Here is an 18,620-nt window from a genome sequence, read left to right on the forward strand (position 1 = left end):
TCCCTTATTTGCATAACTAGTCCTCCCCTGTAACATATTGAAAATCTACAGGTTTATTTTTCTTTTAAAAAACAAAAAAAGAAATTGTCACCATAATGTGCTGCAGCTTGTTCGTCATTTGAGGCCATCGAGGAAGCAAAAAAAAAAAGATGCCTTTCTGGCTTTTTCCTGCGAAAATCGACACTCTGCTTTTCCATTTTGAGAACCTATGTTCTTACGCAAGAAAAATGTTTCGTCAGCTCATTCATATCCCATTTGTATGATGCTATAGCACACTTTGAACAAATTTTGCATTCAACTGTTCTGCCCAGTTCTACAGATTACAGATTGCTTCACAACAGCTTTGTCAACATTTATGATTGTTTTCACATACCTGAAGGCATCTGGAAAGTGAACAATTCTCATCATTTCAAGGGCATACCCTCTCCTATAGCATGTTCAGAATCTGCTGGCATGTGTTTTCTGCAGATCTTATAGCATCAGCTGACCATATTGGCTCAGATCATGTCAGAATGCGACGTAACAGCTTTTGGAAACAATTTATTATAATCTCGTGTGCCCTTCAACCACAACAGAAAAAAAACCCACAGCCTTTCTTTCAGTAGAAATAGATGTTTTTGCTGCATTAACGGAAGGTGGCTCAAATTAATTGTACCTCATTGTGGCCTGGGTGGAGCATGCCTCACTGTGCTTTATGTCCAGTAATTTCTTCTCCGACCGTATCGCTTTGGTAGTGAGCCACAACGTGTGCAGTCTTCAAGCTTTCTTTCACCCGGAAGAACAGCTTACAGATCTGCAGGCATCAGAATATCTGCACACAATAGGGGGCTGCAATCTAGCACTATAGGTGTTGAAGGAGACAAGACAACCTTCATGGTGCGAGAGCTAACGAGAAGTGATTTAATGACATGATCTGGTGGAAGGCTCTGTAGCTCGCGCCAGGTGAAGATGATCGTGGTGACGATGGTGCTACAGTTCCCCCCCCCCCCCCTGGCGAATGGCCGAAGACCATGAGTGAAATTGACACACTTTTAGGCGCCCATGAGACCCGCAGACTGCGCTTGGCGGGCTTCAAGGGGGGGGGGGGGGCTGGCAGGGGAAAAATCATCGGTCTTCAGAAGGTTGACGTCGGTTGATGGCGGCGACTCGGTATAGGCCGGCTTGAGCCTATCGATGCAGATCTCCTCTGCTTTCGCGTTGATCCGGATCGTGAAATGCTTCGGAGAGCGAGCGATGACGAGGTAGGGACCGTTGTATGGGGGTGCAAGGGTTTCCGAACGGCGTCGACGCGCACAAAGACGTGCGTGCACGTGGAGAGGTCCGAATGGTCGTACACCTTGGTGGCGGAGCCCAGGCGCGTGGGTGCGGGACGGACACCGGCGAAGGCGGGAGACATAGTCCGTGGGATCGGGAATGGTCCCGGTGGGATGCGGTGCGAAGAATTCGCCTGGAAGCCGCAAGGTCGTTCCATAGACCAGTTGGGCCGAGGTGCAACCCAAGTCGGGTTTGAAAACGGACCGGAGTCCAAGGAGTATCACCGGCAAGGCTTCCGTCCAGGCGGTGGGGTTGACGTGGGCCTTCAATGCGGCCTTGAGGTGGCGGTGGAATCGCTCCACGAGGCCGTTGGATGACGGATGGTAGGCGGCCGTGCGGATACGTTGCGCGCCGAGGAGAGTGGCGAGGGCAGCAAAAAGAGATGACTCCAATTGCCTTCCTCGGTCTGTCGTTATGGTGGAGGGTACCCCGAAACGTGAAATCCAGGTGGTCACGAATGCCGCCGCCACTGTGGCAGCGGTGATATCCGGAACGGGTGTTGCCTCCGGCCACCGGGTGAAGCGGTCGATGGCTGTTAAGAGATAACGTTGACCTTGAGAGGGTGGTAGGGGGCCGACGATGTCTAAGTGGATCTTGTCGAACCGTGAGTCAGGCGGGAGGAAGGCGGCCACGGGCGCGTAGGTGTGACGATGAATTTTAGCTCGTTGACATTGGAGACAGCAGCGCGCCCATTGCTTGATGTGGGCGAGCATGCGTGGCCACATGTAGCGGGCAGCGATGAGCTTCTGTGTGGCCCGTACTCCGGGATGAGACAATGTGTGGAGCATGTCAAACACTTGCCGACGCAGGGCGACTGGAACGAACGGGCGCGGTGTTCCAACCGACACATCGCAACCTACGGTCGTTGCTGCGCCGGGGAGGAGCAAGTCTTCAAAGCGAAGTCCAGATCGTGCATCAGCACGGAGCTTGGCCAATTCCTCGTCCGTGCGTTGCTCTTCAGCCAACGCGTCCAGTGTGAAACCGGTACCGAGCGGCGGGTGTACGACCTGAGAGAGAGTGTCGACACGGCTGAGGGCGTCGGCTGCCGTGTTGTCTTTGCCGCTAAGATGCCTGATGTCAGTTGAAAACTCTGAGACGTAAGAGAGCTGACGAACTTCCCGAGGGGCGTAGTTGTTACCGGAGGATACGAAGGCATAGGTGAGCGGCTTGTGGTCCGTGAAGATGGTGAACATGCGGCCTTCAAGGAAATGGCGAAAATGCTTCACCGCGAGATAGACTGCTAGGAGCTCGCGGGAAAATGTGCTACAACGCACTTCCCTGTCCTTCAGCTTGCGGGAGAAGAATGCGAGTGGTTGCCATTGGCCGGAGACGTGCTGCTGGAGGACTGCGCCGACGGCAGACGCTGAAGCGTCTACCAGTAGGCTGGTCGGGGCGCCGTGGATAGGATGGGCTAGGAGGGTAGGAGTGGCCAAGTCACGTTTAATCTTCTCGAAGGCATTAAGAGCGACTTGCGTCCAGGTGAGTAGGGCGGTACGGCTTTTGGTGGTAGCAAGCAACGATTCCAAAGGGATGAGAGTTGTTGCACAGTGAGGAACGAACCGCCTGTAAAAGTTAACAAGCCCAAGGAATTCTCGAAGCTTGCGTGCAGACGAAGGTTGTGGGAAGTCCTGGACCGCTTGAACCTTTGAGGGAAGTGGGGTAATGCCGGAGCTGGTGATGACGTGACCGAGGAACTCCAGTTTCTCCACCCCGAATTCGCTCTTGGCGGCATTGACGACGATACCGAAGTCGGTGAGGCGAGTAAAGAGCGCGCGAAGATGGGCGGCATGCTCTTGCGGGGTGGAACTTGCGATCAGCAGGTCGTCAATGTAGGCAAACACAAACGGAAGACCTCTGATGATGGAGTATATGAACCGCTGGAAAGTTTGCGCTGCGTTTCGCAAGCCAAAAGGCATTCGCCGAAACTGAAACAGTCCAAACGGGGTGGTGATCGCGGTGTTCTGCACATCTTCGGGCGCTACCGGTATTTGATGGTATGCGCGTACCAGATCGACCTTCGAGAAAATTTTCGCGCCGTGCAGGTGGCTGGTGAAATCGTGTACCTGAGGAATCGGGTATCGGTCTGGGACTGTGCCGCGGTTGAGGGCTCTGTAATCTCCACATGGCCGCCAGTCGCCAGTCTTCTTGGGGACCATGTGGAGAGCGGATGACCAGTTACTGGATAAAGGTTCGATGATGCCGAGGTCGAGCATGTGCTCGAACTCAGCTCTGGCCACCTTGAGTTTCTCCGGTGCGAGGCGGCGTGGGCGGCCGTGGACAGGTGGGCCGGTGGTGACGATGTGATGGACCACGTCGTGCTGGACAGGTAGTTTCCAGTTTGGCGGCTGGGTGAGCGCCGGGAATTCTTGCAAAATGGCCTCGTATCAGAGGTGGGCACCCTCGCGAGGACTTGTGAGGGTGAGGGAACTTGACAGAATTTGTGACGGAATTTGAGGTGAGGTGAGGTGAGGAGCATCTTTTGGAGCAATGGTTGAGGTGAGGTGACGTGAGGGACATTTTCCTTGGGAAAGACTGAGGTGAGGTGAGGAAAATTTTCTTAAATAATTTTGAGGTGAGGTGAGGAAAATTCTCTGAAAAACTTTTTGAGGTGAGGTGAGGTGAGGAAATTTTTTCTCCGGAAAGCCTGAGGTGAGGTGGGATGAGATACATTTTCTGAAAAAAATTTGAGGTGAGGTGAGGTGAGGGAAATTTTGTTAAAATTTTCTGAGGTGAGGATTCCTTTTTCATGTGAGGTGAGGACTTTTTTTCGTGTGTCGAGAGAAGAAAAGGGAAAATTTGTCCGAAAATTTTTAGGTGATATGAGGCAAGTTGGCAAAAGGTAGTTGTTAGGGCTGTCTTCTTTACTTTATTTGTTTTTTCAGTGACTCCTGTAAACCAAACGACGCGAGCCGTTGCACTTCACTATCAATAATCGCTGCTTATTGGCTGGTCCTGAGTCCTCACGATGGGTCTAGAGACTCTGGCTGCACATCTCACAAAAAGTAGGGGGCACGACATTGGGTGCACTGATGACGTGACACTCATACGATTATGATTCACAAAGCTGCGCTTCGATTCGACCACCACTGTAGCGCTCAACCTATCGGATGCCATGCGAAGGCGGTGAACGAGACAATTAGCAATGCACCTGCCATCCCACTAGCTGATGGCGAGCGGCCATGATATAATGCGTACGACATGATCCGTAAATAATTTTAGCTATCATCGCCATTCATCAGGTACTCACCGCAGTCGTGGCGCTTTCTGGCCTTTGTTGCGCTTGCGCCACAAACACCTACAGTCACAATCTACCGCTGAAGCAGAGAGTCGGGACCTGATGCTTTACTCTCGATACTTGCTCTACGCTGCGTACTTTCGTCATTTAAAAAAGTGAGAAGCGGCGACCTTGAGCAGGGAGGGGCACCCTCCTAACTGCAAGTGAGGTGAGGGCGCCTTGAACCCCCTCACCTCACGGAATTTGAGGTGAGGTGAGGGAAATTTTTTTATGCAAGGCTGAGGTGAGGTGAGGTGAGGGAAATTCTCTGAAAAGGTTTTGAGGTGAGGTGAGGAAAGATTTTTTCAGGAAAGGCTGAGGTGAGGTGAGGTGAGAACATTTTTCGGATAATGTTTTGAGGTGAGGTGAGGCGAGGAAAATTTTCTGAAAAATTATTTGAGGTGAGGGCAGGCGAGGAAAAATCTGAATTTTTTTTTAGGTGAGGTGAGGTGAGGGAACTTCTCCGAAAAGTAGTTGAGGTGAGGTGAGGTGAGGACAAAGCTCCGTCCAGGAAAATCGAGGTGAGGGCAAAGACCGTGAGGAGTTTTGCCCACCTCTGCCTCGTATTCTGTCGTCGGCTCCGACTTGCGGAGGAGTGGCTCAAGTAGGTGTGCCGGTGCTACTGTGCCCTGCACCAGAAGATTGGTAGTGGTATCAATCAACCTGCGATGGCTCATGTCCACGAGAAGGCCGAAGTGCGCCAAAAAGGCCGCTCCGATTATATACCACCACCAATATGAAGGAGACAAGGTCACCAATGAAGGTGAGGTATGAATGAGGTATGAGGGTCACCAATATGAAGGAGACAAGACAACCGTCATGGTGCGAGAGCTAACGAGAAGTGATTTAATGACATGATCTGGTGGAAGGCTCTGCAGCTCGCGCCAGGTGAAGATGATCGTGGTGACGATGGTGCTACAGTGCCAACGTTTTAAATGGTACTGCAGACACAGTCATAGTACCCTTTATCACGGCACAAATCAATTATGTCAAAGTCAGGCTTGTGGAGGCAAAGCCATGCTAGCAAAGTCAAAGAGGCAAAGTGATGCTTATGGAGGGTTTTATTATGCCCTGCTGCTCAGTGTATGGCTTCTGTTTTTAGCTGGAACAAACCAATAAAAAAAATCTGAGGAAAGAAATATGCCACCTTCAGTTGCCATCAACCAAGCAAACTAAGTCAATAATGGTGGTTCTTATTCACTCTGCTATGTGATTGTCTTCATGTAAATTCACCTGTTTGGTACTGTGGTACCAGCTAGCTTCCTTGCAGTGTAACATATATGTGACTGCATGGAGGACAAAGAGGAGAAATTAGCTAGTCTGGCATAGGAGCTCTCACACTGGCATAGCTGGTCAAAAAGAAAATGTGGGCCATACATCACATAAAACACAAATACCAGTATATTTTCAGCAACCACTGGTTAATTTCTAGTAGGTGCGGTGCATGTAGCGTGTCCATGAACTGATTTTTTTTTATTCTCAGAGAAATCATATTTTTGCAGTTATAAGGGATGACAACATGTTCTACATCCGAAGTGGATGTACTAATTAGGTCTCGTTTAATTATTGGAAATAGAATGTGTGGTACAAATGCAACGTCGGTTTCCCTATGTGCCTCTGTAGTTTTCAAAAGCACGCTCGTGACCATTTAGCGTGAGGACATGGCCCCGAAATAATGGTTGTGTGAGAGTAAGTCTCGGAGCGTTCTTTTTGCCTTTTCACTTGAACGTGAGGAAGAAACAACGCTGCAGAATTGCAAGCAGCACATTTAATGTAATGTCGTGCAGGATGCAAGTTTTACAGCGATTTCATATTTCAGCACAATATTTATAAGCTGTAAAAATAGGTGCAAGGGTACCACACTCTTAACTCGGTACCCTTTAGTAAAGGGTAAGAAATCGCAATATTTTACCCTCTGTTTCAGAAGTTACCAAGTACACTCTGAGCAGTTCCTTTTATAAAAGTTACAAAGGCACCCACTAATTAGAGGTTACGGCCTTCAATCCAGCACCTGCCCGTAAAGGTTACGCCAACGTGCGGCATTTTATACAGGATGTTAATTTTTATTCGCAACAGAGTAGCGCTCATTTGGCAGGTGGGTTATGTGAATTTTTGCTAATTAATCGATCCGTAGTTACAAACACATGCGTCAGGAAATGTCGGAAATGTTTGTAACTACGGATGGGTTAATTTGCGAAAATTAACACAGCCCACCTGTCAAATGAGCGCTGCTATGATGCGAATAAAAACAAACACCCTGTGCATGGGATATGAACAGACATTTACAGAACACACCAAGGTACCAAAATGCACGAGCAGAAAAGGAGATCTTGCACATATGTATATTACAAAAACAGAAGTATAGCTAGGGGTGACACATTGTGCACAAGTGCGATTCTGATGTGAGGAGGAACCTTGATCACTTTACCATAGGTATGTGGAAAAACGAACTATCTTCTAAGTGAGAAGCAATGCATGAAAGTGCGAGGAAGCCAGCGAGTCAAAACAACTGACCTATGTTTGCTAAGCTGAACAGACCCAACGAAATGGAGAATTGCAGCAGAAAAAAAAAATTATTCCACAGTCGTGTTGCAGAGGCGAGCGCAAAGGGCAATACAGTATTACATAAAGCGCACACAATCTTGAGGAGTATGAGTGTACAGTAACGCAGGAGACACTACATTAGTGCGTTATCAGCGTTGGAGGCGCTCTGGGACGAGTTTGTGAGCTACTGCATTTTGCGCTGGTTGACGGTATGTGAACCTGCATGTGGGATCCTAGGAACAAAAGTTTGGGCAATGAGAGTAACATTTACGGAACCATTCAAATCCGTACAAAGCACAAGGTACGCTGAGAGAGCAGCATAAATGCGGGAAGGCGTTCACTCCGCGATTGAGTCTTAGAATATCGTAAGAATACAACAAGTAGGAAGCTGCGAATTATATATCTCGACGCATATATCCGCAGCTCGCAAAATGCACGCCGGCTCTTACTTGGCGACCAAGTAAGAGCAGAAAAGTAGCAAGCGTAAGTGCCGTTCATATGCAGGACCGCAAAACGCTTGCCACAACAAACATGCGATAAGAGCTCTTGCTATCAAAATAACGCACGTACCTAGCACAAAATGTACTCTTACCCAGTGTATGAAGTGTGTGAATTAAGGCTGCGGTGTATGACGTTCGTTTTCGGTTATATATTCTTTGCAGTCTTCGCACTCACTACAGTTTCCCCTGAGAACACCGAAAATATCCTTGTTTGCTAGCGACATTTAGCTTTTCCGTTGTTCCTGACGATACTATGATAAACGCGAGGAAAACCACTGATTAAGACAGATTACACTTGTTAACGGACGGACGACGAGCGTTAAGCGTTTCAAGGAAACCGCTCTCAGTGTGGACAGACCTAGACCAGGCTCGGCTACGCAGCGAAATCGGAAATCTTGGTGGTTGTGGCATTGACAATGGTTTTTCACCCTTTAGGAAGAAAGATACTAACAGTATTCCAGACTGCGAACTTATAATCTGTGTGCATACAGCATTGATAACATGCAGTCGACGTATAGATGACGCTGAAACAGATAAAAAATAACAGCGTGGATTCGCAACTGTCGTCTCGAATGGGAGGCTGAAACGCGGCATTATGCTCCAAAACAGAAGGAAAACAAACGATAAGAAACTAACAAAGAAATTATCGTTGGAGATTTCGCTTAGAAGTTACAGTGCCGGAGTAGAGGGTACATTTATAAGTTACAACAAGCTGTTTTTGTTTTTTCCGAGATGTAACTTCTATTCGTGTTGTGAAGACATGACTTTGGTCGGTTTAACCTCTAAATATACGTTACAGTGGTGTAACCTATAAGAAATCTCGAAATCTACGTCTATATAGAAGTTACATGTTTCTAAAAGTTACAATAAAAGGTACGGGTTTAAGAGTGCATACAATGAAGCAGCTGGTACCGTAAATTTTAGACCTCTTCTTGGCGTGGGTGCTTGGCATAAAGAGTGACTGCTAATAAACGTACTTCGGGATTTCTGAATGTGAAGATCAAAGCAGAGAAAGGAAGGCAAACAAATACAACAGAGGGTGCTATTCATTTCTCGCACTTCTGATTTCAGTTACTTATAGCGCTTGGTTTTCTTCATGTTCCGACATTTGATAACCAGAATTTGCACTGTATATTCACGTGAATAAAAAAGATGCAAAAAATTCTGTGAGAAAATTTCATGGTATTTAAGATAATGGCATTCTTAGGTTCTAGAGTATTAAAAATAACAAAGACGGTTAAGAGCATCAGCTGTTTGCTATATACATAAAAACAAGGCTTTCGTGCAGTAGGCTGCACTTCTTCAGGTTTGAGGACCTGTTACAAGTGGTGAAGCATATATCAAAAACCAAGTCACATGGTACAAGAGAAAAGGGTAAGGGTGAAGAGAACTACAAACGCAATACAAATATCAACAAAAATGAAAAACAAAACGCAATCAATAGGAGGTGGCTGGACAAGGTCAGACAGACATACAGAAGAGTAGAAGTTGTACGTGGAGGAAACCAATGAACATCACATGAATAGGCACAGCAGCCAGTTGGCACAAAGAGCTTTAGAATGCGTACGGGGAATTAGGGCTCAAGAGCGAAGGATTGAGGACACACAGCACCTTGATGGCTAAGGGCTTCCAGACTCTGGGAAAGTAATGCGGAGTTGGTGTCTTACTGATTGTGTATCATCGTGTGTGATGTGAAAAATGGCAGACGAGTGATAATACAATAAATAGACTCATAGTATAAAGGACTGTAATGGGCCGCCGTACACGTTGATGCCGTGCGGCTGTAACGTTGCAAATTTTGAAATGAAAAAGGATTCTCGATTTTTGCGTTTGATGTCATTGGCATACCCGGATTCTAAAATGGTGATAAGTATATGTGTATGCAGATCATGTCCCGGAAGATTAAAATGTAGCGATACAGGCGATTGACGTTTATCAACAATATCTGATTTATGGCCATAAAATCTTTCACGGATGGTGTTACGTGTTTCGCCTATATATTGTTTATTGCACAATTTGCATGTAATGAGATAGCAGACATTGAATGAGCTACAGTGAAGAGACTGCCAAATAGAGAAAACGAAACCATTAACAGTGCTACAGGTGGAGGTACATGTTGCAATAAATAAGCAAGTTTGGCAGCGGTTGCTGTTGCAAGGAGCGCAACCGGGACTCTGTTGATTATTGCGGGAGGAAGTGAGTAAGTCGCGTATGTTACGTGATCTCCGAAATGTAATAGCCGGAGCATTAGGGAAAATGTCTTTGAGATATTCATCAGCGTGGAGTATGTTGAAATGGCGTTTGAACACAGATCCTACATTACGGAGTGCGCGGTTGTAAGGTGTAATGAAAGTGCATTTATTATGACATTGTGCCTTATTGGATTCACGAGAAAGCAACCTTTCCCTGTCTAGGGAGGTGGCTCTGGCTAGGGCATTGTCGATGAGTTCGTCGCGATAACTGCGCTCCTTGAAGTCATTGCATATGTCCTTTGCATGCTTCAAAAAATCTTGTGTATTGGAACATATGCGTTTTAAACGTGTGAGTTGTCCAAATGGAATGTTTTGCTTTTGGATATTAGGGTGATGGCTGTTGAAATGACGGTACTGCCGTTTGTCAATCGGCTTCTTATAGAGATCTCTGACGAGTTTACCCGACTCGAGAGAAACAGTGACGTCTAGAAAGCTGATTGAAGTTCGAGAGTAGTTGCACGTGAATTTGATGGAATTGTGCTGTGAGTTAAAATGATCAAAAAATGAGAGTAGAGAGGTTTCGTCACCTGTCCAGATGGCAAAATATATCATCAATATATATGCTTCACCACTTGTAACAGGTCCTCAAACCTGAAGAAGTGCAGCCTACTGCACGAAAGTCTTGTTTTTATGCATATAGTAAACAGTTGATGCTCTTAACCGTGTTTGTTATTTTTGATTCTGCATCACCGGAAACTTGTACATTGTTTTTTCTTCACGTTCTACGTTCCAGAGTATTCAAAGACCAGTGAAAACAAAGTGCTTGAAGTATTATGCCTAGATACATCTTTTGCAGCTTTTGCATGGCAAATCGTTGTCTAGGAAGGTGCGCGAATCAATGTGGATGTTTCTGAAATTATAATCTTATTTCGTTACACTTTAAGATTACCGTATGCTGGTCACAAAAAATTAGGGCACCTCTGCTGACTTAAGTTATTCATCCGAGAGAAAATAGTTTTTTTCTTGCAAACAAACAAACAATTTCTTCACATTGATATGCAGCTTATTTGCAGAAATGCATTTCGAGAGTCTGTCCAGTACCTGTTCCCCGCGTTTATCAGAACGTAGGCTCACAAGGAAAACCACAGGCAGGTTCCGATTTCACGATTCTACGGTTCTGAGGCTGGAACACAAACAAACACATACAGACGGACAAACACAACACATCCACACGGTATCGGAATCAGGCTTTTTTGTCGATCGTCACTTTTCAACTCTACGACTTCACAACCAAGGCAGCCCTGCAGGAGAATGGCGATGTTCGCGATAATGTTCATAATATAGCAGGTGTCCACCATAGCTGGAACACACACCGGGAACTCATTTGGTGACACGACACGAATTCAGAGTTCGACATACTCAAATTTGACAGGCGAGCAGCAGAACAAGTCATTAATAACTGCAGTGTCAACAGAATCTTGATAGCCGGCGGAAAATACAGCAAACGATTCGTCCAGACTCGGTACTCTCGTTCCCAGCCCACCGCAAAGAGCCTCACCCTGCGGGGAACTATTTTGAGACGCGGGAGCCAAAAGCCTTCGCTGCTCTGAGGCTGTCGAGCCTGTCGACCAATCAGAGACGATTTATTTTGAAGGTTTGAATCTGAAGCGTTTGTATCGCAAAAGTTGATTTTTACGGCTTTATCTTTACACTGTGTATTTTTTCGTGATTTATTTCGAGGAGTTTATTCTCGAAGTTTATTTTGCGAAGTGTAAACCAGAGTCATCTCCGGTTTCCTCTCATCGCTGTGTTCGCGTAGCGCTCCTGAAAGCTTAATTTTGAACACCCGGTAGATGAATATATTTGGAAGTGTCATTCATAGTCATAAAGGTAAACTTGAGGTAGTTTGCATTCACAGCAGGGTGTCGTACTCGTTTGCTGCTTGCTTCTTGTCTGTATATGCCCAGACCCTGTTTGGTAATAATATAGAGAAAGAGATAAGGCCACAAAATACAATACTTTTATTTTAAAAATGGCTTATACAAGAAGGTGCATGGAAAGGAACAGGTGCTGTATGCATCAGAGTAAAAGCTGTGTAGCAAAAAAAAAATATTGTGCGGCTACAGTATCACTTCCTCATGCACACACAGCTCAGCTAACGAAACGTCTCACATCATTAATGCGAACCCATCGCCAGATTTTCGTTAAACCCAGAGACGCGCAATCGTTATTCTTCCCATTCAAAACGGGCTCTTCTTGCGAGTGTGCCATCAGTGCGGTGCCGTAACTTGATACACGTTCATATCAGGAGATGTCGTCGAACGCTCTTAATGCTAACAACGAAGACACTATTGCGTACACGGCACAGGGGAAAATACGTTTCGCGAACGCTTTTACCAACATTTCTGCTACAGTTTTATTCACAGGTTTTGTTCCACACATTTTGTATAGAGCAGCGATAATCGATATTTGCCTCATAAATAATGCAAATAGCTAAAATTATATCACCGACGGGCGTACACATGGCCCCATTCGATCAGCGTCGGTAAAAACGAGGTCACGGGTTCGTCGACTGGTAATTGAGACCCAACTCTTTCGACAGTATTGCCAAGCATTTCTGATATAAATCTTGCGTCCCGAAATAACATTATTAATAAGGAACGTGTAAAGGGCACTCAATCTCGGTTGAGCGTTCAATATCGTTAACCAGCATTGGTGAACCCCGGCCTAATTCAAATGTTCACGCTGGTGAACGCACACTCTTTCACTAGTTCCAGAAAGTTACACGTTGCTCATTTTAATGCTTTGAGAGGGAAATTTAAAGAACATGCATGGCTAGGACATGGACAGTGTGACAAATGGGAATACAGCGGAAGGCGACATCTTTTCGTTGAAGAAGGCGCCATGCACTACGTATATGGTAACACACAACAGCGGCGCATGTTTCCTTTTATTCTAAAAAGCTGACAGCATAAAGGGCATAATAAGAGCTCACATACCTTCAAAATCATCTGGCGAAAGCCCACGACGGCAGGCACAGCTTTGAGCTTTGACGGTTTCGACAGTCGGGGCACACTTGCGTTCCTCACACGACAATCGGTTGCTGAGAAGTCCACGCAGATCCAGTGCGCATGCCCAGACCCATCCTCCCCCGCGAAATAGCAGGATACACGTGTGATTCCAAACAGCGGGTTTACGCCCGTTATTCTTGAGGCGATATACCCGTATTTTCCACGGCTATTTTTTTACAGTGTAACTGACAATGTGCTGAAATAAAAAAACAACTGAAGCAAAGTGTGTGACGCAGGAAACACAGACACACGTAGCCTGTACGGCGTCCAGAAGCAAAATAATTCAGGAAATGCAGCAATGGAAAAGGTACCAGCGGTGGGACATCAATCCACCTTTTCAGGGCCAAGTTCCTTTTTCGACAGCTGCATTTCCTGATTTACCTATGCTGTGCTCAGTGAACACACGCAGAACTCAGTACAGCGTTTACGTGGAACAGGCTTATGGATTGTGTAAAATATACCATATGCTCTTGGAAGGGCGGCATGATTGAGATAATATGTTGGGACCCGCAAGGTTTTCAACGCCACACGTATCAATGCACATAAATGTAAAACAGCGAACACGGGTGCATCAACGCGCCTTAAAGCAGCTTGTATCATGGAAAGCAAGGTGCCAATAATCTGAACGCCGAACGCTTTCGCACAATATTGTAAGATATTTCCACTGAGAGAAAGTTGCAAGACAAATGCCGCGTGAGAAAGTGAAACTGACCCTCGGCGGATAATGTCTCCTGAGACGGCGAAACAAACAAACTTGCAGATTTCCCGAACGTACAAGGGTTTGTTGCACGATTGTTGCGTGTTGATTCCTACCGGGAGCAATCTCGCTGCCGTTGCGACGCGGAAGTGAAACTGAAAAGGTGCTTTAAAGTTTATTGTGCTCAAGATGCACGATACGGCCGCACGACAGCATATCTTGGCTAATACCCAGCCACAAGCCATCTTTCATTCCATGTGATGCAACTTTGGCAATCTAAACGAAATCGAAACCTCCCGCAGTCAGCAATAGTCTGCGTCCAGCGCGTCTGCTTCGAGTCTATGGGGCGCGTACTTCAACTTCGAAAAAAAAAGAGAAATACAAAAGAAAAAGCAGAGCGGTGCGGGGAAATAAATAGGAGGCACAGAGACGGTTCATGCCGCGAGTAAGCGGTTGAGCTCCCCGCCGACTGCGAAGAACTGTTCATGAGCAGCAAACCTATTGAAGGAAGCGGCCGTCGAGGCCACGACCGGGCCGTCGACCCCAGGAGCAGGATGTACAGTAGGTGTCGAGAACATAGATTACAACTTTCCGGCCGTACCGATAAACTTTCAATCCAAGTAATGAGAATGAGCAGTCCTAAAATGTGCGCCAACTTCCGTGAAATAACGAGCAACGTTCAAGCGCATTCGATATCAAAACTGCGGATGTCTGTGCATCCTGTTTAACATGCCTTAGTTTCACATAGCGTTCGTCGGCATACTTGATAGATTCGTGGCTTTACGTGAGACAACCATGACCGTGGATATAGGCATATAAATATGCACTAACAACTTCTGAAATCGTATATACATGCAACTACGCACTAACCATATTCAAAATATGCAGTGAAAACTCTGACCATACATATATATATGCAATATTGAATGGTGAGTGACACAAGAAAAGACACCAGTAGTCACCCTCTGATTGTCGGTGGCAGTTGGGTGTTGGGAGGCATCTGTTGTGGTTGCCCTTCATTCACAGGAACGTTATGTGGAATATTTGCCCTTGTTTTTGTTATGAAAGCGATTGAATACAAACCCAAAACCTGAATATTTTACCAGGGATAACCGGTAAAATAAAGCCGCCTTTCTTATAAACACACATTCTACAACCGAACGACTTAGACACCCATGAAAACAACACTGAGGCGATAAATGATGTGGCTTTTCAGAAAAGTTCCCGAATGTATTAGCTACTTTAATATTTTCCCCATATTTGGGCAGTTGGAGTCTGTGACTCGTTGTACGTAGAAGTACCAAGCTTATATCACGGGAAAGCCCATTTCACAACTAACAAAATGGCACATTGCTCATCAGAATTCTTTTTACGGATGCTACGCAGGACGGACTTCAGTATAACAGTAAAGTGAGCGACTGGCGAAGTTTGCCATCTTTTCTTTCTTTTTTTTTTTACATACAGATGGGATTTCGCAGATCTTTTTTGTAGACCTAAGTCCACTTTCCTCTATGTGAACATCAAGCAAAGGAAATGCAAAGGCCTTCGACGGCTTCGCGTCTACGCCACGAGCGGGCAAACTCCGCGAAAATGAAAAGTGCGATGAAAGCGAATTCTACCTAACTTCTCGCTTACTTTTTTTTTCCTTTCTGACAACGGAATGATATACAGACGTGAAAAAGCGGCCTTTCGTCAGCTAGAGATATCGGTTAAGAACATATTAATTTCTCCAGGAAAATGTGAGACCACGTCCGGAGCAGCCTGCCTGACCTTACATGGAATCAAATGCACCCCAAGGCAACAAACACGTAGAATATACAGGTACAACGAGACACAGCTGCTGCTCTCAACTAAAAGATTTAGTTTTGACGGATATATACACACAGTCCTAGTAAATGACACAAACCAGATGCGTCGATTTTTTCATCCTCCAGGCAAGAAGCCATATCGAGAGTGAGAGAAAAAAAAAATGCATTGCACGAAAAATACGCACTCTAGTGATCCGCCACACCACAGTGGTCCGCCTGTGGATTTATTTTGACCACTTCGCGGTTCTCTAACGTGCACTTGAAATGTGAATTCGTAAATGAGAAAGTTCGATCGTGTTTCGGTCTCCATGGAGGCTGCGTGCACAATTTTCACTTCCTGTTCATGCTATGCTTACTGAAAGAAACCACATTATGTTAACAGCATATAACTGGCCTGGATACAAACGATCTACCGACGAGGAAAATGAAGTTTGTGCATCACAAATATCCGAAATAGACCCGTATATTAGCAACCGGTAATGGGATGACAGAATGCGGCGGCCTATATATAAAAGGGGCACGTTGATGTTTGCAGAAGAGGGGTATTTATATGCAGTCCCAGGTAGCACAGAAAGTTGCAGCAACGTTGCCTGAATGTGTCCGATGTGAGAGCAACGTTTCCAACAAAAAAATGACGTTATTGCAACGTTCTCCTGGAAACGTTACATGTTCAACAAAAAGGAGACATTGCTGGTACGTTGCTTTAGAAACGTTACGTTTTCAGCATAACGGAACAACACCGCTACGTTGCATCAGAAACGTTGTCTAGATATTCCCTCAGAACATTACTGTTACGTTTCCCAGAGCTCACACTGCAACATTTTAAAATGGAGGAATTGGCCTATATGTTTCAAAAAGAATGGTATTTCCTATTGATTTAATGGGATCCACCATGTTGCAGAGCCACCATACAGTAAGTGGGATGCCCGATGCTGAAGCAACGAGTGTAATGGCAACCAATTGCACATCATATTCTCAAATTAAATAATAATATGACTGCGAACAATGCCGTATGTCTGTGTGGCAAATTAACTACTTTGAGGAACTCGTTGAATTCTAATGAAATTCCATAATACGCATGGTATCGCAAGTATTGCAAGTGAAAACTGAATGTAAATCTGATATTAAAATTTATTCTGAGTTGAGCAAGGGGCCGTTGGCTGATGTCGTCAAAGGCTGGTCGCGGACGCTCGCCAGGTCCGAACCATCCGAACTCCGAACAGGGCGCGTTGTAACACAACACGTACGTGTGCCGCACCACATAGTGGCTCGTCCGCGTTGAAAATAGTCCGTGTTACTTCAAATGTTCGTGAACATATCTACAAAGGTACATGAACCGTGCTAACGTCGTATTACGCCTCTTAATTTAAGCTATTGTTTCTGCGTTTCGTACAACATTCCTGTGCACGTAAGTGCAGCGTTCGACAGTCATCAACCGTCAGTCTGCTACGAAATGTCGAAGCGTTCGGTAATGCGCTGTGTCTGACAAGCAGTTTGCATCATTCGGGCTTTATTTTGAGGATGTTATCCGTTTCTAAGGTATGTAGTTGATGTCTCAGGCATTCTCGTTGTTTCTACGTCGTTTCTCATGTTCTTACCGCTGCTCGTAGGCAATACGACCGCTGATGGGAGCAGAGCGCGAGGTGTTCTATCAGAGTGCTACGTGCTACCGCCCGCGCTGTGAGAAACGGTATGTAATGTGTTTTGACGCCCACTCACACTGACATGGTGCCGTGCTAACATCTTTTGAAATTCTATTTCTTGAAGGTTATGCTCGTGCGACGCGGCTGGCATAGGTGACTCGGCATTTGTAAGCAGTTTGCCAAAACGGAATCTCGCTGAAGTTTGATGGCGTTAATTTTCACGCAAGAAACGGAAGCTGGATGGGATATCACGAATCACCTACGAAACACAAGAGCACGACAGAACTCAGTGTTTCAAGTCTTCAAGTTCTTTTGTTTTTCGTCAAGACTGTTCAGACATTGGGGACACATATGAATCTGCTGATCGACGTTGTGTGTGTTGGTGATGGACAGTATGCTTTCAGAACATGTAAGTGGTGAACCAGGTTTCTAATGTTGTTGTTCTATGTCTTGCTAGCGATTTTCAACTGCTTGGGGAATATTCCCACATATAAAATTTTGAAACCTGTAAAATCATCTGGAATAGCTTTGACCTTTATATCTACCACTTGTAGTATTTTCACGATTTCTGACACACACACAAACATGATTTCTGCTCGATTTCGTTCCCATTGACATTTCAGTAATTTATTATGGAAACTCACTAAATTCTTGTTTCTTTCAATAGGTATTTGTCCAAGATCGTTGATTGGGAATGGCAAGTTTTGATTACTTTCAATAAGAATTGTGAATGCGATATCCACTTTAACCGAAAGCGAGATATGGGCTATTTTGAATTGGATTATTTTCAGCAGTAAGGCAGCTTTAATAGTGATATACTGTACAGTGGTGTATCACTGTTGAAGCTTTGACTGCTGGAAATAGGCCAATTAAAAATAGCCCAGAAATCTCATTCGGTTAAAGTGGATATCGCATTCACAATTCTCCATTGAAAGTATTCAAAATTTCCCATTCCCAATCGACGATCTTGGACAAATACCATATTGAGGAAATGCTATAAATTCATACATTGTTGTAACGTTGCACACATACATTACTGAAACGTTGCAAAATTTACGTTGAGAGGACGTCACAGATGCATACGTTGCTGTGATGTTTACAATGGATGTTGCGCTAATGTTGCAAATGAACGTTGAAGATAACGTTGAAGTCGCGGACATTAGCAACATCTGAGCAATGTTCCAAGCTGACATTTAGACAACGTTGCTGCAACTTTTTGTGCTACCTGGGGTGGTACTTATGTACAAGTTTATCGATATTGTTGGAACGAAAGATGAATGGTGCATTCCTCTTCTTTCACTCGAATCGTGGAAAACGAAATCATCGTAATAAAAGTTGCTTGTGACAGGGCCACTTGGCATTCTGTACTTCTGAAGTTCTTCAAAGAGAATATTTCAGGAGAATAGAGAGAGAAAGAAGAGAGAGTCCGTCTCGGTGGATTTCGAAGCTATAGAATGCCGATGTACTGCCCGTTCATCAACGGCAATAACGCTGGAAATCCGTCGCGAATTAGTGGAGTAGTTACTATGCAGTTTGCTGTAATGCATTGCAAGAGCAGAAGACTTAGCACTTAGAAG

General features: G+C 45.4%; 1 protein-coding gene across 1 annotated transcript in view; it reads right to left on the reverse strand.

The window, feature by feature from the left end:
* Window positions 1-12,881, reverse strand: part of LOC135376029 (uncharacterized) — a 46,706-nt gene extending 33,825 nt beyond the window's left edge. Inside the window, exon 1 of the mRNA XM_064608642.1 lies at window positions 12,824-12,881. Within this exon, the coding sequence (XP_064464712.1) occupies window positions 12,824-12,835 (12 nt within the window). The 5' untranslated portion in view covers window positions 12,836-12,881. The remainder of the gene's footprint in view (window positions 1-12,823) is intronic.
* Window positions 12,882-18,620: the final 5,739 nt, after the last annotated feature.

Source organism: Ornithodoros turicata, unplaced genomic scaffold (genome assembly GCF_037126465.1).
Source record: "Ornithodoros turicata isolate Travis unplaced genomic scaffold, ASM3712646v1 ctg00000979.1, whole genome shotgun sequence".
NCBI classification, from domain to species: Eukaryota; Metazoa; Arthropoda; class Arachnida; order Ixodida; family Argasidae; genus Ornithodoros; species Ornithodoros turicata.